A 25,134-nucleotide genomic window follows, 5' to 3' on the forward strand; every position below is an offset into this window, starting at 1 on the left:
TATTAGATGGACAGGTACAGACATGTTGTATGTAGACGTGGTAGTATTAGATGGACAGGTACAGACATGTTGTATGTAGACGTGGTAGTATTAGATGGACAGATACAGACATGTATGTAGCCGTGGTAGTATTAGATGGACAGGTACAGACATGTTGTATGTAGACGTGGTAGTATTAGATGGACAGGTACAGACATGTTGTATGTAGACGTGGTAGTATTAGATGGACAGGTACAGACATGTATGTAGACGTGGTAGTATTAGATGGACAGGTACAGACATGTATGTAGACGTGGTAGTATTAGATGGACAGGTACAGACATGTTGTATGTAGACGTGGTAGTATTAGATGGACAGGTACAGACATGTATGTAGACGTGGTAGTATTAGATGGACAGGTACAGACATGTTGTATGTAGACGTGGTAGTATTAGGTAGCAGGTACAGACATGTTGTATGTAGATACAGACATGTTGTATGTAGACGTGGTAGTATTAGATGGACAGGTACAGACATGTTGTATGTAGACGTGGTAGTATTAGATGGACAGGTACAGACATGTTGTATGTAGACGTGGTAGTATTAGATGGACAGGTACAGACATGTTGTATGTAGACGTGGTAGTATTAGATGGACAGGTACAGACATGTTGTATGTAGACGTGGTAGTATTAGATGGACAGGTACACAGACATGTTGTATGTAGACGTGGTAGTATTAGATGGACAGGTACAGACATGTTGTATGTAGACGTGGTAGTATTAGATGGACAGGTACAGACATGTTGTATGTAGACGTGGTAGTATTAGGTGGACAGGTACAGACATGTTGTATGTAGACGTGGTAGTATTAGATGGACAGGTACAGACATGTTGTATGTAGACGTGGTAGTATTAGATGGACAAGTACAGACATGTTGTATGTAGACGTGGTAGTATTAGATGGACAGGTACAGACATGTTGTATGTAGACTTGGTAGTATTAGATGGACAGGTACAGACATGTATGTAGACGTGGTAGTATTAGGTGGACAGGTACAGACATGTTGTATGTAGACGTGGTAGTATTAGATGGACAGGTACAGACATGTTGTATGTAGACGTGGTAGTATTAGATGGACAGGTACAGACATGTTGTATGTAGACGTGGTAGTATTAGGTAGCAGGTACAGACATGTTGTATGTAGACGTGGTAGTATTAGATGGACAGGTACAGACATGTTGTATGTAGACGTGGTAGTATTAGGTAGCAGGTACACAGACATGTATGTAGACGTGGTAGTATTAGATGGACAGGTACAGACATGTTGTATGTAGACGTGGTAGTATTAAATGGACAGGTACAGACATGTTGTATGTAGACATGGTAGTATTAGGTGGACAGGTACAGACATGTTGTATGTAGACGTGGTAGTATTAGATGGACAGGTACACAGATATGTTGTATGTAGACGTGGTAGTATTAGGTGGACAGGTACACAGACATGTTGTATGTAGACGTGGTAGTATTCGATGGACAGGTACAGACATGTTGTATGTAGACGTGGTAGTATTAGATGGACAGGTACAGACATGTATGTAGACGTGGTAGTATTAGATGGACAAGTACAGACATGTTGTATGTAGACGTGGTAGTATTAGATGGACAGGTACAGACATGTTGTATGTAGACGTGGTAGTATTAGATGGACAGGTACAGACATGTATGTAGACGTGGTAGTATTAGGTGGACAGGTACAGACATGTTGTATGTAGACGTGGTAGTATTAGATGGACAGGTACAGACATGTTGTATGTAGACGTGGTAGTATTAGATGGACAGGTACAGACATGTTGTATGTAGACGTGGTAGTATTAGATGGACAGGTACAGACATGTTGTATGTAGACGTGGTAGTATTAGATGGACAGGTACAGACATGTTGTATGTAGACTTGGTAGTATTAGATGGACAGGTACAGACATGTATGTAGACGTGGTAGTATTAGATGGACAGGTAGACATGTTGTATGTAGACATGTTGTATGTAGACGTGGTAGTATTAGATGGACAGGTACAGACATGTTGTATGTAGACGTGGTAGTATTAGATGGACAGGTACAGACATGTTGTATGTAGACGTGGTAGTATTAGATGGACAGGTACAGACATGTTGTATGTAGACGTGGTAGTATTAGATGGACAGGTACAGACATGTTGTATGTAGACGTGGTAGTATTAGATGGACAGGTACAGACATGTTGTATGTAGACGTGGTAGTATTAGATGGACAGGTACAGACATGTTGTATGTAGACGTGGTAGTATTAGATGGACAGGTACAGACATGTTGTATGTAGATGTGGTAGTATTAGACGGACAGGAACAACTGAAGTCTTATACAGAACATTCGGAAAGTATTCAGATCCCTTGACTTATTCCACATTTTGTTACGTTACAGCCTTATTCTAAAATGGAATAAATCGTTTTTTTTCCCTCATCAATCTACACACAATACCCCATAATGACAAAACAATAACAGGATTTGACATTTTTGCAAATGTATAAAAATATATAAATAATGAAATATCACATTTACATAAGTATTCAGACCCTTTGCTCAGTACTTTGTTTAACCACCTTTGGCAGCGATTACAGCCTCGAGTCTTCTTGGGTATGACGCTACAAGCTTGGCACAACTGTATTTGGGGAGTTTCTCCCATTCTTCTCTGCAGATCCTCTCAAGCTCTGTCAGGTTGGATGGGGAGCATCGCTGCACAGCTATTTTCAGGTCTCTCCAGAGATGTTTGATCAGGTTGAAGTCCAGGCTCTTGCTGGGCCACTCAAGGACATTCAGAGACTTGTCCCGAAGCCACTCCTGCGTTGTCTTGGCTGTGTGCTTAGGGTCGTTGTCCTGTTGGAAGGTGAACCTTTGCCCCAGTCTGAGGTCCTGAGCGCTCGGGAGCAGGTTTTCATCAAGGATCTCTCTGTACTTTGCGCCGTTCATCTTTCCCTCAATCCTGACTAGTCTCCCAGTCCCTGCCTCTAAAAAACATCCCGACAGCATGATGCTGCCACCACCATGCTTCACCTTAGGGATGGTGCCAGGTTTCCTCCAGACGTGACGCTTGCCATTCCGGCCAAAGAGTTCAATCTTGGTTTCATCAGACCAGAGAATCCAAGTGGGCTGTCATGTGCCTTTTACTGAGGAGTGGCTTCCGTCTGGCCACTCTACCATAAAGGCCTGATTGACTGGAGTGCTGCAGAGATGGTTGTCCTTCTGGAAGGTTCTCCCATCTCAACAGAGGAACTTTGGAGCTCTGTCAGAGTGACCATCGGGTTCTTGGTCAAGGCCCTTCTCTCCCGACTGCTCAGTTTGACAGGGCGGTCAGCTCTAGGAAGAGTCTCGGTGGTTCCAAACTTCTTCCATTTAAGAATGATGGAGGCCACTGTGTTCTTGGGGAGCTTCAATGCTGCAGAAATGTTTTAGTACCCTTCCCCAGATCTGTGCCTCGACATAATCCTGTCTCGGAGCTCTACGGACAATACCTCGACCTCATGACTTGGATTTTGCTCTGACATGCACTGTCAACTGTGGGACCTTATATAGACAGGTGTGTGCCTTTCCAAATCATGTCCAATCAATTGAATTCAACACAGGTGGACTCCAATCAAGTTGTAGAAACATCAAGGATGATCAATGGAAACAGGATGCACCTGAGCTCAATTTCGAGTCTCATAGCAAAGGGTCTGAATACTTAAATGTAAATAAGGTATTTGTTTCATTTTTAATACATTTGCTAAAATGTACAAAAACCTGTTTTTGCTTTGTCATTATGGGGTATTGTGTGTAGATTGATGAGGCCATGTTTTATTTAATCCATTTTAGAATAAAGCTGTAATGTAACAAAAACGTGGAAAACGGGAAGAGGTCTGAATACTTTATGAATGGTGCAATATGTTACTTTTTTTGTCAGACCCGACCAAATTAACATAGAAATGTGAGTTATAGATCTGTCGTTCTCATTGAAAGCGAGTCTAAGAAGCGGCATATCTGTTCTATGTGCACTATTTCTATGCTTGCCGATCTTAAAGTTTAGTTTTTCTAAGTTTAGGTTTTTGTGTCTTTTACATTCAGTTTTGTACACCAGCTTCAAAAATAAGAAAATATAATATTTCTGGTTATTGAAAATATATTTCACCGCAGCTTTATAATGATTCTCTACACATTTCTTGTTTTGCCACAAACTGAAATTAGGCAAATTATTTATTAATTTTAGCAACATGGAAATGGTGGAGTGATTTCTGCATAATGATTCCTTTAATAGAATGCTGACATTTACGGATGGATATGAATACACTAACACACTCACTCACTCACTCACTCACTCACTCACTCACTCACTCACTCACTCACTCACTCACGTCACTCACACACGACACTGTCACACACACACACACACACACACACACACACACACACACACACACACACACACACACACACAAACAGTGTCACACACAGACACTAACACACACACACACACACACACACACACACACACACACACACACACACACACACACACACACACACTGTCACACAGACACACACACACAAACACAGTGTCTCACATAAACACAGTGTTACACACAGTGTCACACACACACACAGTAGTAGTGTAATTTTGCGTAGCAACAGATGAATCTGTCAGTGTAGTTACCTGGCTGAGCCCCTGGGGGCGCTACAGGTGACTGTGGGGAGGAAGCTGGTCGGGGCATGGGGGCCTGGGAGAAGGGGTCTTCAGCAGGCCCACTGAAGGCTGAGGCTATCTGGGTACACAACGAGCTGATGCTGTCCCCCTCTCCCTCCATCTCCGGGACTGAACATGGAACACAAGAAAATAACATTTAAAAGTTTTACCTTACCGTATTTTACCTTACCGTATTTTACCTTACCGTATTTTCAACATACTAGGGTTGTTGGCATTTCCTCCAGACTGTATTTAAATGTTTGCTGGTTAATTAGTAACGTCAAACATAACAATAATAATGTGGTAGGTGTTTCTATTTGTCCTATTTCACACAATGTTTGAATTAGAAATGGTGTTTTGTTGCATACCCCAAATCCCTGAGACACCTGCAGAGAGTTGGGGTCACGGCCAGTGTCAGTCATTATCAAGGTTTAAGGGTCAAGGCCTTCACCGGAGCAGTTAAAGTCAAGTTCCTTGCCCACCTCCCCCGTCGGCTCCGGGATTCAAACCAGCAACCTTTTGGTTAATGGCCCAATGCTCTAACGTCTCGATCACACCGCCGACATTGCGTTTTGGTACACCAGACAAACATTAATTTCCAATGAAACGCAGCATTCACCTTGCAGCATTCACCTTGCAGCATTCACCTTGCAGCATTCACCTTGCAGCATTTACCTTGCAGCATTTACCTTGCAGAGGTAGTTGCAGTGCATTCTGTGTGGTTGTATGTATAGGCTTGACAGAAACAGTAGCAGAAGGTGAATGTTTAAGCGTTGGACACATATCCACTAAAAATGTGGGATTACATCATGAACAAGATGGCGCCGAAGAACATGGCTGACGTTTTATATTCTCCCAACCAATTGTGGAATTTCGTTCGTTTTTTTTGTTGCATTTTGTGTAACTTATTTTTTTTTTACTTATTGTGTACATAATGTTGCTGCTACCTTCTATTATGACCGCAAATAACTTCCAGTCCGCGATTACTCACCGCGGACTGGAAGAAACTTTTTCCTTTAACGAGTCCGACTGGAACAGGCCCAGATCCACGCCTTTTGTGTGAAGAAAAGACGCAGGAAAAAGGGAGCGCAGATCGGGCAGCCTTCTGAGAATCCGTAGGCGAGCGAGTAAACTCCCACTGCCATCCGTTCTTCTTACTAACGTGCAATCATTGGTAAATAAAAGTTGATGACCTATGATTAAGATTATCCTACCAACGAGACATCAAAAACTGTAACATCTTATGTTTCACCGAGATGTGGTTGAACGACGATATGGACAATATAGAGCTGGCTCGATTTTCCATGAACCGGCAGAACAGAGACGCAACCTCTGGTAAGACGAGGGGTGAGGGTGTGTGTCTATAACAGCTGGTGTGCGATGTCTAATATTAAAGAAGTCTCGAGGTATTGCTCACCTGAGGTAGAGTACCTTATGATAAGCTGTAGACCACATTATTCACCAAAAGAGTTCTCATCTATATTATTAGTAGCCATCTATTTACCACCACAGAACGATGCACTAAGACCGCTCTCAACCAACTCTATAAGGCCATAAGCAAAGAAGAAAATGCTCACCCAGAAGTGGCACTCCTAGTAGCCGGGGACTTTAATGCAGGAAAACTTAAATCCGTTTTACCACATTTTTACCAGCATGTCACATGCGCAACCTAGAACACCTTTACTCCACATACAGAGATGCGTACAAAGCTCTCCCTCGCCCTCCATTTGGCAAATCTGACCATAATTCTATTCTCCTGATTCCTGCTTACAAGCAAAATTAAAGCAGGAAGTACCAGTGACTCGCTCAATACAGAAGTGGTGAGATGACTTGGATGCTACACTACAGGACTGTTTCGCTAGCACAGACTGGAATATGTTCCGGGATTCATCCAATGGCAATGAGGAATACACCACCTCAGTCATCGGCTTCAACAGTAAGTGAATCGACGACGACGTCCCCACAGTGACTGTACGTACATATCCCAACCAGAAGCCATGGATTACAGACAACATCCGCATCGAGCTAAAGCTAGAGCTGCCGCTTTCAAGGAGTGGGAGACTAATCCGGACGCTTATAAGAAATCCCGCTATGCCCTGAGACGAGCCATCAAACAAGCAAAGCGTCAATACAGGATTAAGATTGAATCCTACTACACTGGCTCTGACGCTCGGTGGATGTGGCAGGGCCTGAAAACTATTACGGATACAAAGGGAAACCCAGATGCGAGCTTCCCAGTGCTGCGAGGCTACCAGACGAGCTAAATGCCTTTTATGCTCGCTTCGAGGCAAGCAACACTGAAGCATTTACGAGAGCACCAGCTGTTCTGGATGACTGTGTGATAACGCTCTCGCTAGCCGATATGAACAAAACCTTTAAAAAGTTCAACATTCACAAAGCCGCTGGGCCAGACGGATTACCAGGACGTGTACTCAAAGCATGCGCGAACCAACTGTCAAGTGTCTTCACTGAATCCTACTACACTGGCTCTGACGCTCGGTGGATGTGGCAGGGCCTGAAAACTATTACGGATACAAAGGGAAACCCAGATGCGAGCTTCCCAGTGCTGCGAGGCTACCAGACGAGCTAAATGCCTTTTATGCTCGCTTCGAGGCAAGCAACACTGAAGCATTTACGAGAGCACCAGCTGTTCTGGATGACTGTGTGATAACGCTCTCGCTAGCCGATATGAACAAAACCTTTAAAAAGGTCAACATTCACAAAGCCGCTGGGCCAGACGGATTACCAGGACGTGTACTCAAAGCATGCACGAACCAACTGTCAAGTGTCTTCACTGACATTTTCAACCTCTCCCTGACCGAGTCTGTAATACCTACATGTTTCAAGCAGACCACCATAGTCCCAGTGCCCAAGGAAGCGAAGGTAACCTGCCTAAATGAATACCGCCCAGTAGCACTCACATCAGTAGCCATGAATTGCTTTGAAAGGCTGGTCATGGCTCACATCAACAGCATCCTCCCGGACACCCTAGACCAACTCCAACATTGGGGCCCCTCAGGGGTGTGTACTTAGTCCCCTGCTGTGCTCCCTGTTCACCCATGACTGCGTGGCCAAACACGACTCCAACACCATCATTAAGTTTGCGGACGACAACAGTGCTAGGCCTGATCACCGACAGCGATGAGACGGCCTATAGGGAAAAGGTCAGAGAACTGGCAGTGTGGTGCCATGACAACAACCTTTCCCTCAATGTGAGCAAGACAAAGGAGCTGATCGCGGACTACAGGAAAAGGAGCACCAAGCACGCCTCCATTAACATCAACGGGGCTGTAGTGGAGCAGGTCGAGAGTTTCAAGTTCCTTGGTGTCCACATCACCAACGAACTATCATGGTCCAAACATACCAAGACAGTCGTGAAAAGAGCACGACAAAACCTTTTCCCCCTCCGGAGACTGAAAAGATTTGGCATGGATCCCCAGATCCTCAAAAAGTTGTACAGCTGCACCATCGAGAGCATCCTGACCGGTTACATCGCTGCCTGGTATGGCAACCGCTCGGCATCTGACCATAAGGCGCTACAGAGGGTAGTGCGAACGGCCCAGTACATCACTGGGGCCAAGCTTCCTGCCATCCAGGAACTACAGTGGGGAGAACAAGTATTTGATACACTGCCGATTTTGCAGGTTTTCCTACTTACAAAGCATGTAGAGGTCTGTAATTTTTATCATAGGTACACTTCAACTGTGAGAGACGGAATCTAAAACAAAAATCCAGAGTATCACATTGTATGATTTTTAAGTAATTAATTTGCATTTTATTGCAAGCGGTACCGGAGCGCCAAGTCTAGGTCCAAAAAGCTCCTTAACAGCTTTATAAGGCCAAGCCATAAGACTGCTGAACAATTAATCAAATGGCTACCAGACAATTTACATTGACAACCCCCTCCTTTTGTACACTGCTACTACTCGCTGTTTACTATCTATTCATAGTCACTTCACCCCCACCTACATGTACAAATTACCTCTGACCTGTAACCCCGCACACTAACTCGGTACAGGTACCCCCTGTATATAGCCTCATTATTGTGTTACTTTTTATTATTTTTTATTTTAGTCTACTTGGTAAATATTTTCATAACTCTTCTTGAACTGCACTGTTGGTTAAGGGCTTGTAAGGAAGCATTTCACGGTAAGGTCTACAGAATTTCTTAATCAGCATTAATGCAATGATGCTGTCTGTTTGATGGAGGTGGTAACCTGGAGGCTACCTGCTACATGGAACAATGCTAATGTAAAGGGGCAGTACCCGTGTTCTTCATGGGGAAGTCAGACTTCCTCTGCATGGTAGAGGGAAGATCGTTCATCCTGAGGGACAGCTGCCGTTTGAAGGGAGAAGAGTTGTTGTTGAGGGCAGGGAACCCTCTGAAGGAACCCTGTCTAGCCAGGGCCTCCACTGGAGCGTGTCGGCGGGGGATAACCTGGGGGCCCAGGGTGCTCTCCATGCCCAGGGGAGGGGAGGAGGAGGGGGACGAGGGCCCTGGTAGAGGGGCTACTGCCTGGTTCACCACACCCACGCTGGGGCCCGAGGAGAGAAGCATTGTGGACTTGACATCACTCTCCGCTGTGGGAAGAAGAGGAAGAACGTAAAGGGGACAAAATTAGATCCATCATGTAGACCAGGGGTCGGGGACAGGCCCCAAAAGTTCATTTTAGTTTTTGGTTAAAAAAAAAGACCAAAATCACCATATTCACCATATATATCACCATATATTCAGCTAAAAAATGAGGGAAATGTAGAAAATATGTTTAAGTAGTCCCACGAATATAAAAAAGAGACGCATGTGATCACATCTGAATGTACTCAAGGTATAAAAAAATTGTTATTTTCAAATACAAATCTCTTTTTAGGCTTAGTTATTGTTATTTGCAGTGTACAAATTAATAGAATTGAGGGAAATGTAGACGCTGGGCTACGATTGGTTCCCCCCCCCCCCACACACACACACACACACACACACACACACACACACCACACACCACACACACCTTTCTTGTCCTGCAACTGCCTCATGGCCTCTTCTCGCTCCGCGGCTTCGGTTGCCGTGGTAACTCGGAACGAGCCCTCCCTGGTGAAGGTGGTTCTGTTGGCGTCGAAGGTTGCCGTGACACCGCACTCCTTCTCTCTCTTCTGTTTCCTCTCCAGACAGGCAGCGAAGGCACAGCCCACTGCGTGGCTCAGACGCTCTCCCTTAAAAACACGTTAATAACATGTTAATAACACGTCCCACTGCGTGGCTCAGACGCTCACTTTAACACATTACCCCATCACCACCCCATCAACACCCCATTATCACCCCATCACCACCCCATTATCACCCCATCACCACCCCATTACCATCCCATCAACACCCCATTACATCCCATCAACACCCCATTACCACCCCTTTACCACCCCATCACCACCCCTTTACCACCCATCACCACTCATTACCATCCCATCAACACCCCATTACCATCCCATCAACACCCCATTACCACCCCATCATCACCCCATTACCATCCCATCAACACCCCTTTACCACCCCATCAACACCCCATTACCATCCCATTACCACCCCATTACCATCCCATCAACACCCCTTTACCACCCCATCAACACCCCATTACCATCCCATTACCACCCCATTACCACCCCTTTACCACCCAATCAACACTCCATTACCACCCCATCAACACCTCATTACCATCCCATTACCCCCCCATCGACACCCCTTTACCACCCCATTACCACCTCGTTACCACCCCATCAACACCCCTTTACCACCCCATTACCACCCCATCAACACCCATTTACCACCCCATCAACACCCCTTACCCCCCATTACCACCCCATCAACACCCCATTACCCCCCCATTACCATCCCATCAACACCCCTTTACCACCCCATCAGGTAGGGGTTAGGGTAACAGGTTAGGGTTTAGGGGTTAGGAGGTAGGGGTTAGGGTCTGGTTTAGAGGTTAGGGTCTGGTTTAGGGGTTAGGAGGTAGGGGTTAGGGTCTGGTTTAGAGGTTAGGAGGTAGGGGTTAGGGTCTGGTTTAGGAGGTAGGGGGTTAGGGTCTGGTTTTAGGGTTAGGGTAACAGGTTAGGGTCTGGTTTAGGAGGTAGGGGTAACAGGTTAGGGTCTGGTTTAGGAGGTAGGGGTAACAGGTTAGGGTCTGGTTTAGGAGGTAGGGGTAACAGGTTAGGGTCTGGTTTTAGGGGTTAGGGTAACAGGTTAGGGTCTTACCGAGTCCTTGATAGCCATGAAGCAGTGACAGATCCATCGTCTCGTAGTTCCATCTCTACAGATGTAAGAGAACGCTCTCTCAAAGTTCCTGTCCGGAGCGCAGAACGATACTTTCTCTATTGTCTGGTCTAGGATCAGGTCCTACAGAGGACAGACATTATCATTACACTGACTAATTCAGCATTACCTCAGGGGTGTATTCATTAGTTAGAAACCGTTTACTCGAAACGAAAACAAATATATATGTTTTGCTACGAAAACTAGACATTTTATTGGACAAATTCAAACGAGGTCCTTCCCTGTTCCGTTCTGTCGTGTCCCTAGTGAATACACGCCAGGTCTTACAGGTCTTACAACGCCAGGGTTGTGGGTTCGATTCCCACAGGGGGACCAGTACGGAGAAAAAAAAATGTATGAAATGTATGCATTCACTACTGTAAGTCGCTCTGGATAAGAGCGTCTGCTAAAATGACTAAAATGTTTAAAAAAATATTTAAAAAATGTAAAATGTACAGAGGGGAGACATTGTCCTGACTAACACAATACCCTGACTGTCATTACAACATCAAACACATTCAGATGTCCTATCTACGTACCTTTACATTGAAAAGTACACGTGAGTGATGTTACAAGTATCATAATGATGTATGGAGTGTTAGTTACTTCATAATGCTTCTGGTTTGATGTGATAAGTCTCCATGTTAATATTAGCTTCATCCATCAGGTGGCAGCAGAACCCACAGTTTAATAGGGACATGCTGTGCTAATAGTCCATCAAGGAGTTTTCTATAGCAGGTGCCTGGAGTATATAACCAGATATATAAAAAAAAAAAGGAGGAACCTTTGGGTCGACAAACGGTCAGTAGACCAAAACGGCAAACTACAAGCGGGCTTTTTTTAAAAGTGAAACTTTTGCAAGTCAACTGAGTGTAAGAGTTTCCTCTTTTGAGAAAGCCACACTTCCACAAAGCATTTCCTCTGGCTGAGTTTTAACACGCTTTGGCGGTCATGAAATCTCGTCGGCTGGTGATTGTCAAGAAAATAAACTGGTCGGTCTCACGGCAATAGACCTTAAATTAATATAAACAAACTTGAAAACATCTACATAAAAAAATGTAAAAAAAATTATTAATCCATATAATATAGCCTACACCTTCACAATAAATCCATTCATTATTTTAGACAGGTCTAAAGAAACATGATATGAAGAAAATGCAGACTATTTCAGAAGAACAGAATAGCATACTCTTGAGTTGTCCTTATGTTAGGTCCTGATCTGTCTCTATGCCATATGGCTGTGGACTACACTAGTTCATTTAGCAGACAAGATTTGCTCAGAATTCCGTGGCATTATTTTATAGTATGAAGAAACACACCTGAACAAAGCTAAATAGAATAGAAAGGATGTTTTCTGCAAAATATTTTAGGTAGTGCGCACATGCAGCTATTCTGTGTTGAGTGCTTAACCTGTTATGGATAGGGGGCAGTATTTTCAAGGCCGGATAAAAAACGTACCCGATTTAATCTGTTTATTACTGCTGCCCAGAAACTAAAATATGCATATAATTGTTTGATTTGGATAGAAAACACCCTAAAGTTTCTAAAACTGTTTGAATGGTGTCTGAGTATAACAGAACTCATATGGCAGGCCAAAACCTGAAAAGATTCCAAACAGGAAGTGCCCTCTAATTTCTTGGCCTTCTTTGTCATCTCTATCCAAAACAGAGGATCTCTGCTGTAACGTGACAGTTTCTAAGGCTCCCATAGGCTCTCAGAAGGCGCCAGAACGTTGAATGATGACTCTGCAGTCCATGGCTGAAAAACAGTAACGCATTTGGATAGTGGTCGATCTGAGAACAATGAGACGGGCGCGCGCGTCCACGTGAAGAGTCCATTTTACATTTTACGTCTTTGAACGAAAACGACGTCTCCCGGTCGGAATATTATTGCTATTTTACGAGAAAAATCACATAAAAATTGATTTTAAACAGCGTTTGACATGCTTCGAAGTACGGTAATGGAATATTTTGAATTTTTTTTGTCACGATACGCGCCGGCGCATCACCCTTCATTACCCTTCGGATAGTGTCTTGAACGCCGCTATTTGGATATAACTATGGATTATTTTGAACCAAACCAACATTTGTTATTGAAGAAGTAGTCCTGGGAGTGCATTCTGACAAAGAACAGCAAAGGTAATAACATTTTTCTTATAGTAAATCTGACTTTGGTGAGGGCTAAACTTGGTGGGTGTCTAAATAGCTAGCCCTGTGATGCCGGGCTATCTACTTAGAATATTGCAAAATGTGCTTTCACCGAAAAGCTATTTTAAAATCGGACATAGCGAGTGCATAGAGGAGTTCTGTATCTATAATTCTTAAAATAATTGTTGTTTTTTGTGAACGTTTATCGTGAGTAATTTAGTAAATTCACCGGAAGTGTTCGGTGGGAATGCTAGTTCTGAACGTCACATGCTAATGTAAAAAGCTGGTTTTTGATATAAATATGAACTTGATTGAACAAAACATGCATGTATTGTATAACATAATGTCCTAGGAGTGTCATCTGATGAAGATCATCAAAGGTTAGTGCTGCATTTAGCTGTGGTTTTGGTTTTTGTGACATTATATGCTAGCTTGAAAAATGGGTGTCTGATTATTTCTGGCTGGATACTCTCCTGACATAATCTAATGTTTTGCTTTCGTTGTAAAGCCTTTTTGAAATCGGACAGTGTGGTTAGATAAAGGAGAGTCTTGTCTTTAAAATGGTGTAAAATAGTCATATGTTTGAAAAATGGAAGTTTTCGGATTTTCAAGGAATTTATAATTCGCGCCACGCCCTATAATTTGATATTGGAGCGGTGTTCTGCTAGCGGAACATCTAGATGTAAGAGGTTAACAAAGAAACAGGTCCTCCTATATGCCCAATTGAGAGTTCTTTATGTAACTTTAGTTGTTCTACAAACGTTGGGCTCTATGTCTGGATTTTTAATACATTCTACAGCTCCACGATGAGACTAATGATGCTTTGAAAAAAGTCGCATGAAACGCATGAGCGCTGCTTTGTTTTTTTTTTTGCGCAGGCTGTACACACTTCATCAGTCTCTCACTCATAATTTGACAAGCACTTGATAATGCCGCAAATTTCCCGGCGGCATCCCCTTTGTGTGGCCGTAATGTACCCTAAAAAAAAAAATACATGCCTTTTCCGGGCTAGTGGTCACTGTACCCTTCTCCCTGAGTGCTGCCTGCTCCGAAGCACCTCTCATCTCACTCACACGGCTCTCCATCACGTGACCGGGTCTTTCTCACAGGCTACAAGTGAAGACGGGCACATCGGGGACGCAACTGCGCGCGTCCTTATCCAATTCCCAGGTGCATATTGAAGATATTGGAAGAACTGTCAACATTTACTTTTCGTCAAACAACAAGATGAGTAGGCCTAACGAACAGCAAAAACACTAGCCTATGTCAATCTACTATCCCACATAGTACAAAAGTTGACCCATTCTATTCTGTGCGAGAAATAAATATTAAAGACATAGTCTGGGACAGTTGTGGCAAGCGATAGATCCCAAATGAATACAACCACTAGAATCAATGACGCAACAGATGAGAACGTTTAGCTTAAAATGCTGATTAACTATTCGGCTATTTCTTCACATTATGAACGCAGAAATGCGCACAAGGCAGTAGGCTATAAGCGCAATGTCCCATTAGCAGGAAAACATCATTCTCAAAAGTCAATGGGTCTGAATACTTTCCGATGGCACTGTATGCCAGCTTGGCTCTACACCCATTGTAAAGCGGATGAATGTGCTTCATTTTAAGAAGTTATTTGGCCACTTTAGTTGTGATACAAACCTTATCAAAACATATAGGCCTGTGGGCTAGGCTACATGAGATGTGCGACTATGATTAGAAAAAGTTGCAAAAAAAAGGTATGCATTGCTTCTTGCCTTACTCTGGGCATAGGCTAATATTGTCACCCATCAGACTATTCTTGATTTAATCTTGTATTTACATATACTAAATCATTTGTGTGTGAAATTTGTTTGGATTTATAATGGACCATTATCATGCACCTGGCCAGAAACAGGGGCAGCAGGGGAAAAATACATGTCATCTATGCACTTAAATAACGACTGGAGGACGCTTTTCCCTGCGGTTCATTTTCATACCCGCCAGGTAGGCTATACTCCTGTTGTAAAGAGAAGCAATGTGCTTAATATTAGGAAAATCGAGAAATAAATAAAGTAGGCCTAGCCTACTGAAAGCTGATGGGTCCTCCTCTTTTTAATAGAGGCCATCACTCTGTTTTCTCTCGCAATTGCATAGCCTACAGAACTGTTGCGCAACATGAGCTCTCAAGAAGTGCTTGATTAGATTTTCAATCAAACACTATGTCTGTGCCGCGTGGGTGTGTGAGACCTAGCTGTTCAGACAGCATAGCAGGAGATCCCTTACCTTAGTTTTGTCATCTACTACACGGAGACCGTCTGCTGAGACCCACAGCACCGCTCTCACTGCCTTCTTCCCTGCCTGCAGACAAAAAGACACACACAGAGATGGCTGAGACACAGAGAGATGACAGAGAGACAGAGACAGAAACAAAGCTGACAGACAGATGAGAGAGATACAGAAACAGAGATGACAGAGACAGAAACAGAGATGACAGAGACAGAAACAGAGATGCGAGAGAGACAGAAACAGAGATGCGAGAGAGACAGAAACAGAGATGCGAGAGAGACAGAAACAGAGATGCGAGAGAGACAGAAACAGAGATGCGAGAGAGACAGAAACAGAGATGAGAAAGAGACAGGTAGAGTTACAGAGATGAGAGAGATGGAGAGAGACAGATGAGAGAGGAGAGAGACACACATATGTCACGCACACAAACACTAACCTGGAAACAGAGGAAAAACAACTGAAAGTCAAACATTGTAAAGAAAGGTTAGGAGAGAGGAAGCCATGAGTAGGTGTTGTGTTGTGAGTACCCAGACTGGAATGAGGAAAAGAGAGGAAGTCATGAGTAGGTGTTGTGTTGTGAGTACCCAGACTGGAATGAGGAAAAGAGAGGAAGTCATGAGGTGTTGTGTTGTAAGTACCCAGACTGGAATGAGGAAAAGAGAGGAAGTCATGAGGTGTTGTGTTGTGAGTACCCAGACTGGAATGAAGAAGAGAGAGGAAGTCAGGAGTAGGTGTTGTGTTGTGAGTACCCAGACTGGAATGAGGAAAAGTGAGGAAGCCATGACTATGTGTTGTGTTGTGAGTACCCAGACTGGAATGAGGAAAAGAGAGGAAGTCATGAGGTGTTGTGTTGTGAGTACCCAGACTGGAATGAGGAAGAAAGAGGAAGTCAGGAGTAGGTGTTGTGAGTACCCAGACTGGAATGAGGAATAAAGTTGACTACAACAAAGCAACTGAAACAGTGGCCAACCAGTTCCATAAGTTAAATAACACACAGAGACCGGTACACACAGGACAGGCAAACCCATTCACACACGTCTCGTCTTGATCCTTCTCTGATGGAAGAAGAGCTGGTGAGAGACACACACACACGGTGCCACACACACACACACGGTGCCACACACACACACACACACACACACACACACACACACACACACACACACACACACACACACACACACACACACACACACACACACACACACACACACACCTACCTCCAGGTAGTTTGTAGGTGAGGTCCCAGACAGTTCCTGGTGGCCTGGCCCAGTAGTACAGTCAGCCATAATCAGAGAGTGAGGGGTTATATTAAGGGGAAGGAAAGAGGCAGGCACTTGGCATCACACACACAAAGCACAACTTACTTTAGTAAAGAAGCCCTTGAAGAATTTCCTGTCCTGTTGTGAGATTGGTACAGGAGAAGGTGGGTGGGGGGGACAAGGACGTACAATGTTACCGATGACTGAGGGCTACATTTAGAATGTCAGGGTGAGGGTATAGGTGTGTGTGTAAGACAGGTGTGTATTTCTTTGTCCATGGGGGGGGGGGGGTTGGAGGAGTGAAGCTTGATTAGGAATGAGTGAGTGAGTGAGTGAGTGAGTGAGTGAGTGAGTGAGTGAGTGAGTGAGTGAGTGATAGATAGATAGATGGATGAATAGAGGGGAGGAAGGTGATTCATATTGGAAGGTGAATCATCTGGGATTCATATTGGAAGGTGATTCATATTGGAAGGTGATTCATATTGGAAGGTGAATCATATTGGAAGGTGAATCATATTGGAAGGTGATTCATCTGGGATTCATATTGGCCTTGAGGAGTTTACCACAGTCACTGGCTTCATTAATAAGTGCCTCGAGTCATCCCCACAGTGACCGTACTTATCCCAACCAGAAGCCATGGATTACAGGCAACATCCGCACTGAGCTAAAGGCTAGAGCTGCCGCTTTCAAGGATCGGGACAATAAGTCGGACACATATAAGAAATCCCGCTGCGACTTGATGCTCGTCGGATGTGGCAGGGCTTGAAAACTATCATGGATTACAAAGGGGAACCCAGTTGCGAGCTGAACAGTGACGCGAGCCTACCAGATAAGCTAAATGCCTACAATTCTCACTTCAAGGCAAGCAACACTGAACCATGCATGAGAGCACCAGCTGTTCCCGGACGACTGTGTGATCACGTAGCCGATGTGGGTAAGACCTTTAACCTGTTAGGGCAAGGGGCAGTATTTACACGGCCGGATAAAAAACGTACCCGATTTAATCTGGTTATTACTACTGCCCAGAAACTAGAATATGCATATAATTATTGGCTTTGGATAGAAAACACCCTAAAGTTTCTAAAACTGATTGAATGGTGTCTGTGAGTATAACAGAACTCATATGGCAGGCAAAAACCTGAGAAGATTCCTTACAGGAAGTGGCCTGTCTGACAAGTTCTTGTTCTTCTTGACTCTCTTTTTTGAAAACTGAGGATCTTTGCTGTAACGTGACACTTCCTACGGCTCCCATAGGCTCTCAGAACCCGGGAAAAAGCTGAATGATGTAATTCCAGCCCTTGGCTGAAAAACATTAGCGCCTTTGGTAAGTGGTCTATCAGAGGACAATGAGACTGAGGCGCGTGCACGAGGCGACCCCATGTTTTTATTTTCTCTCTCTTTGTACTAAAACACAGATTCCCGGTCGGAATATTATCGCTTTTTTACGAGAAAAATTGCATAAAAATTTATTTTAAACAGCGGTTGACATGCTTCGAAGTACGGTAATGGAATATTTAGAATTTCTTTGTCACGAAACGCGTCGGGCGCGTCACCCTTCTTTACCCTTTCGGATAGTGTCTTGAACGCACGAACAAAACGCCGCTATTTGGATATAACTATGGATTATTTTGAACCAAACCAACATTTGTTATTGAAGAAGTAGTCCTGGGAGTGCATTCTGACAAAGAACAGCAAAGGTAATAACATTTTTCTAATAGTAAATCTGACTTTGGTGAGGGCTAAACTTGGTGGGTGTCTAAATAGCTAGCCCTGTGATGCCGGGCTATCTACTTAGAATATTGCAAAATGTGCTTTCACCGAAAAGCTATTTTAAAAGCGGACATAGCGAGTGCATAGAGGAGTTCTGTATCTATAATTCTTAAAATAATTGTTATGTTTTTTGTGAACGTTTATCCTGAGTAATTTAGTAAATTCACCGGAAGTTTGCGGGGGGTATGCTAGTTCTGAACGTCACATGCTAATGTAAAAAGCTGGTTTTTGATATAAATATGAACTTGATTGAACAAAATATGCATGTATTGTATAACATAATGTCCTAAGATTGTCATCTGATGAAGATGATCAAAGGTTAGTGCTGCATTTAGCTGTGGTTTGGGTTTATGTGACATTATATGCTAGCTTGAAAAATGGGTGTCTGATTATTTCTGGCTGGGTACTCTGCTGACATAATCTAATGTTTTGCTTTCGTTGTAAAGCCTTTTTGAAATCGGACAGTGTGGTTAGATTAACGAGAGTCTTGTCTTTAAAATGGTGTAAAATAGTCATATGTTTGAGAAATTGAAGTAATAGCATTTCTAAGGTATTTGAATAACGCGCCACGGGATTCCACTGGCTGTTACGTAGGTGGGACGAAATCGTCCCACTGGCCCTAGAGAAGTTAACATGTTAACATTCACAAGACATATTAGCAGGACTCGTACTCAGAGCATGCGCTGACAGCTGGCAAGTGTCTTCACTGACATTTTCAACCTCTCCCTGACCCTGTCTGTAATACCTACATGTTTCAAGCAGACCACCATAGTCCCTGTGCTCAAGAACACCAAGGTAACCTGTCTAAATGACTATGGCCCCGTAGCACTCACCTCTGTAGCCATGAAGTGCTTTGAAAGGCTGGTCATGGATCATCTAAAGATGGATAGTACTTTATTAATCCCCTGGAGGGGAAATGTATACCAGTAAATAAACCAGAAAAACACAACATGGACACACCGTTTTTTTTTTTTATATCCATTGATAATGTCTAAGCGTTTGTGTTAAAAAGCCTCATGGTAAGAAGGATCTGCGGAAATGTTCTGTTTTGGCCCTGGGTAAAATAAATATGTCATCACACTGTGATGCTCCAGGGACTGTGGAGGAGGTGACTAGTGGTGGTTACATCACTGTGGAGGAGGTGGCTAGTGGTGGTTACGTCACTGTGATGCTCCAGGCAGGTACTGTGGAGGAGGTGACTAGTGGTGGTTACATCATTGTGATGCTCCAGGGACTGTGGAGGAGGTGACTGGTGTTGGTTACATCACTGTGGAGGAGGTGACTAGTGTTGGTTACATCACTGTGATGCTCCAGGGACTGTGGAGGAGGTGACTAGTGTTGGTTACATCACTGTGATGCTCCAGGTTCTGTGGAGGAGGTGACTGGTGTTGGTTACATCACTGTGGAGGAGGTGACTAGTGTTGGTTACATCACTGTGGAGGAGGTGACTAGTGTTGGTTACATCACTGTGGAGGAGGTGACTAGTGTTGGTTACATCACTGTGATGCTCCAGGTACTGTGGAGGAGGTGACTAGTGGTGGTTACATCACTGTGATGCTCCAGGTACTGTGGAGGAGGTGACTAGTGGTGGTTACATCACTGTGGAGGAGGTGACTGGTGTTGGTTACATCACTGTGATGCTCCAGGTACTGTGGAGGAGGTGGCTAATGTTGGCCTCTACAGTTCTAATCTTTTTGAGGACCAATTTATCCAGCATGGGCTCTAGTTTGTCCTGGTTGGTGCCGATGGTAGAGCATTCTTCTTGATGATTTTTTTTGGCCGGTTTGCATCCTCCATCGTGATTTGCTCCTCTCAGCAGATTGCACTGTAAAAACAGGACACTAAGCCACAACACTATTCAAAAAAAACATGGAGCATTTCTTAGCAGACGTGGAAGGATAGGAGCTACCTTAAAACGAATAGCCGTTACTGAGCCTTCTTAAAAACCATGGGTGGTGTTCTCCGGCCACCGCAACTGGATCCTGGACTTCCTGACGGGCGGCCCCCAAGTGGTGAAGGTAGGCAACAACGCATCCGCCATGCTGACCCTTAAAAAAATGGGGGCCCCTCAGGGATGCGTGCTTAGGTCGCCTCCTGTACTCCCTGTTCACCAACGACTGATTGATTGGCCGTGCACGACTCCAACGCCGTAATTACATTTGCCGGTGATAAGCCTGATCACCGACAACGATGAGACAGCGACTAGGGAGGAGGTCAGAGACCTGGCAGTGTGGTGCCAGGACAACAACCTCTCCATCAACGCCAGCAAGATAAAGGAGATTATCGTGGACTACAGGAAACGGCGGGCAGGGCACGCCACCATTCACATCGACAGAGCTGTAGTGGAGCGGGTCGAGAGCTCCAGCATCCCAGAGTCGCCTCTTCACTGTTGACGATGAGACTGGTGTTTTGCATGTACTATTTAATGAAGCTGCCAGTTTAGGACTTGTGAGGCGTCTGTTTATCAAACTAGACAATCTAATGTACTTGTCCTCTTGCTCAGTTGTGCACCGGGGCCTCCCACTCCTCTTTCTATTCTGGTTATAGCCAGTTTGTGCTGTTCTGTGAAGGGAGTAGTACACAGCGTTGTGCGAGATCTTCAGTTTCTTGGCAATTTCTAGCATTGAATAGCCTTCATTTCTCTGAACAAAAATAGACTGACAAGTTTCAGAAGAAAGGTCTTTGTTTCTGGCCATTTTGAGCCTGTAATCGAACCCACAAATGCTGATGCTCCAGATACTCAACTAGTCTAAAGAAGGCCAGTTTTATTGCTTCTTTAATCAGGACAACAGTTTTCAGCTGTGCAAACATAATTTCAAAAGGGTTTTCTAATGATCAATTAGCCTTTTAAAATGATAAAACTTGGATTAGTTAACACAACGTGCCAATGGAACACAGGAGTGATGGTTGTTGATAAATGTAGATATTCCATTAAAAAATAAATCAGCCATTTCCAGCTACAATAGTCATTTACAACATTAACAATGTCTACACTGTATTTCTGATCAATTTGAAGTTATATTAATGGACATTTCTAAGTGATGCCAAACTTTTGAACGTTTGTGTACATATCTACCTCAATTACCTCGTACTCAGTACTGGTACCCTGTGTATAAAGCCTAGTTATCATTACTCAGTACTGGTACCCAGTGTATATAGCCTAGTTATCATTACTCAGTACTGGTACCCTGTGTATAAAGCCTAGTTATCATTACTCAGTACTGGTAGCCTGTGTATATAGCCTGGTTATCATTACTCAGTACTGGTACCCTGTGTATATAGCCTAGTTATCATTACTCAGTACTGGTACCCTGTGTATAAAGCCTAGTTATCATTACTCAGTACTGGTACCCTGTGTATATAGCCTAGTTATCATTACTCAGTACTGGTACCCTGTGTATATAGCCTAGTTATCATTACTCAGTAATGGTACCCTGTGTATATAGCCTAGTTATCATTACTCAGTACTGGTACCCTGTGTATATAGCCTAGTTATCATTACTCATTACTCAGTACTGGTACCCTGTGTATATAGCCTAGTTATCATTACTCAGTACTGCTACCCTGTGTATATAGCCTAGTTATCATTACTCAGTACTGGTACCCTGTGTATACAGCCTAGTTATCATTACTCAGTACTGGTACCCTGTGTATATAGCCTAGTTATCATTACTCAGTACTGGTACCCTGTGTATATAGCCTAGTTATCATTACTCAGTACTGGTACCCTGTGTATATAACCTAGTTATCATTACTCAGTACTGGTACCCTGTGTATATATCCTAGTTATCATTACTCATTACTCAGTACTGGTACCCTGTGTATAAAGCCTAGTTATCATTACTCAGTACTGGTACCCCGTGTATATAGCCTAGTTATCATTACTCAGTACTAGTACCCCGTGTATATAGCCTAGTTATCATTACTCAGTACTGGTACCCTGTGTATATAACCTAGTTATCATTACTCAGTACTGGTACCCTGTGTATATAGCCTAGTTATCATTACTCATTACTCAGTACTGGTACCCTGTGTATAAAGCCTAGTTATCATTACTCAGTACTGGTACCCCATGTATATAGCCTAGTTATCATTACTCAGTACTGGTACCCTGTGTATATAACCTAGTTATCATTACTCAGTACTGGTACCCTGTGTATATAGCCTAGTTATCATTACTCATTACTCAGTACTGGTACCCTGTGTATATAGCCTAGTTATCATTACTCAGTACTGCTACCCTGTGTATATAGCCTAGTTATCATTACTCAGTACTGGTACCCTGTGTATACAGCCTAGTTATCATTACTCAGTACTGGTACCCTGTGTATATAGCCTAGTTATCATTACTCAGTACTGGTACCCTGTGTATATAGCCTAGTTATCATTACTCAGTACTGGTACCCTGTGTATATAACCTAGTTATCATTACTCAGTACTGGTACCCTGTGTATATAGCCTAGTTATCATTACTCATTACTCAGTACTGGTACCCTGTGTATAAAGCCTAGTTATCATTACTCAGTACTGGTACCCCGTGTATATAGCCTAGTTATCATTACTCAGTACTAGTACCCCGTGTATATAGCCTAGTTATCATTACTCAGTACTGGTACCCTGTGTATATAACCTAGTTATCATTACTCAGTACTGGTACCCTGTGTATATAGCCTAGTTATCATTACTCATTACTCAGTACTGGTACCCTGTGTATAAAGCCTAGTTATCATTACTCAGTACTGGTACCCCGTGTATATAGCCTAGTTATCATTACTCAGTACTGGTACCCTGTGTATATAACCTAGTTATCATTACTCAGTACTGGTACCCTGTGTATATTGCCTAGTTATCATTACTCAGTACTGGTACCCTGTGTATATAGTCTAGTTATCATTACTCAGTACTGGTACCCTGTGTATAAAGCCTAGTTATCATTACTCAGTACTGGTACCCTGTGTATATAGCCTGGTTATCATTACTCAGTACTGGTACCCTGTGTATATAGCCTAGTTATCATTACTCAGTACTGGTACCCTGTGTATATAGCCTAGTTATCATTTCAACATAACCTGCTTAAAAAAAGAACAGCAGACCCTGACCGATACAGAGGAAGACTGGCTAGAAACACACTAGGGTCAGACCCTGACCGATACAGAGGAAGACTGGCTAGAAACACACTAGGGTCAGAGCCTGACCGATACAGAGGAAGACTGGCTAGAAACACACTAGGGTCAGAGCCTGACCGATACAGAGGAAGACTGGCTAGAAACACACTCGGGTCAGAGCCTGACCGATACAGAGGAAGACTGGCTAGAAACACACTCGGGTCAGAGCCTGACCGATACAGAGGAAGACTGTCTAGAAACACACTAGGGTCAGAGCCTGACCGATACAGAGGAAGACTGGCTAGAAACACACTAGGGTCAGACCCTGACCGATACAGAGGAAGACTGGCTAGAAACACACTAGGGTCAGAGCCTGACCGATACAGAGGAAGACTGGCTAGAAACACACTAGGGTCAGAGCCTGACCGATACAGAGGAAGAAACACATCAGGGAAAGGAGGTATACTAGCCACGTAACGACGCCACACGGTGAGAGATGACAAATAGACAGATGGGGAATAGAGAGGGAGAGGAGAGAAGAGCTCCCTGTTCTGGAGAGGAGAGAAGGGCTCCCTGTTCTGGAGAGGAGAGAAGGGCTCCCTGTTCTGGAGAGGAGAGCTCCCTGTTCTGGAGAGGAGAGGAGGGCTCCCTGTTCTGGAGAGGAGAGCTCCCTGTTCTGGAAAGGAGAGAAGGGCTCCCTGTTCTGGAGAGGAGAGGAGTGCTCCCTGTTCTGGAGAGGAGAGGAGAGCTCCCTGTTCTGGAGAGGAGAGGAGAGCTCCCTGTTCTGGAGAGGAGAGGAGAGCTCCCTGTTCTGGAGAGGAGAGAAGGGCTCCCTGATCTGGAGAGGAGAGAAGGGCTCCCTGATATGGAGAGGAGAGGAGAGCTACCTGTTCTGGAGAGGAGAGAAGAGGAGAACTCCCTGTTCTGGAGAGGAGAGAAGAGCTCCCTGTTCTGGAGAGGAGAGAAGAGGAGAGCTCCCTGTTCTGGAGAGGAGAGAAGAGGAGAGCTCCCTGTTCTGCAGAGGAGAGGAGAGGAGAGCTCCCTGTTCTGGAGAGGAGAGGGGAGGATGGTTCCCTGTTCTGCAGAGGAGGGCTCCCTGTTCTGGAGAGAAGAGGAGAGGAGGGCTCCCTGTTCTGGAGAGGAGAGCTCCCTGTTCTGGAGAGGAGAGGAGAGCTCCCTGTTCTGGAGAGGAGAGAAGAGGAGAGCTCCCTGTTCTGGAGAGGAGAGAAGAGGAGAGCTCCCTGTTCTGGAGAGGAGAGAAGAGGAGAGCTCCCTGTTCTGGAGAGGAGAGAAGGGCTCCCTGTTCTGGAGAGGAGAGAAGGGCTCCCTGTTCTGGAGAGGAGAGGACGGAAGGGCTCCCTGTTCTGGAGAGGAGAGGACGGAAGGGCTCCCTGTTCTGGAGAGGAGAGGACGGAAGGGCTCCCTGTTCTGGAGAGGAGAGAAGGGCTCCCTGTTCTGGAGAGGAGAGGAGAGAAGGGCTCCCTGTTCTGGAGAGGAGAGGATGGTTCCCTGTTCTGCAGAGGAGGGCTCCCTGTTCTGGAGAGAAGAGGAG

The 25,134-nt window shown here is 44.3% G+C and overlaps 1 protein-coding gene across 2 annotated transcripts in view; it reads right to left on the reverse strand.

Annotated features, from left to right (window-relative positions):
- numb (NUMB endocytic adaptor protein) overlaps positions 1 to 25,134 on the reverse strand; it is a 249,907-nt gene that overhangs the window by 138,077 nt on the left and 86,696 nt on the right. The window contains exons 4-9 of one of the 2 annotated variants that reach the window (XM_045723763.2): positions 16,813 to 16,845; positions 15,443 to 15,517; positions 10,977 to 11,117; positions 9,736 to 9,937; positions 8,996 to 9,310; positions 4,700 to 4,858 (exon numbers count right to left, since the gene is read on the reverse strand). In XM_045723763.2, coding sequence (XP_045579719.1) covers positions 4,700 to 4,858; positions 8,996 to 9,310; positions 9,736 to 9,937; positions 10,977 to 11,117; positions 15,443 to 15,517; positions 16,813 to 16,845 — 925 coding nt within the window. The remainder of the gene's footprint in view (positions 1 to 4,699; positions 4,859 to 8,995; positions 9,311 to 9,735; positions 9,938 to 10,976; positions 11,118 to 15,442; positions 15,518 to 16,812; positions 16,846 to 25,134) is intronic. The other variant, XM_045723764.2, reaches the window with a different exon arrangement.

The sequence above is a fragment of the Salmo salar genome, chromosome 09, assembly GCF_965601325.2.
Source record: "Salmo salar chromosome 09, fSalSal1, whole genome shotgun sequence".
NCBI classification, from domain to species: Eukaryota; Metazoa; Chordata; class Actinopteri; order Salmoniformes; family Salmonidae; genus Salmo; species Salmo salar.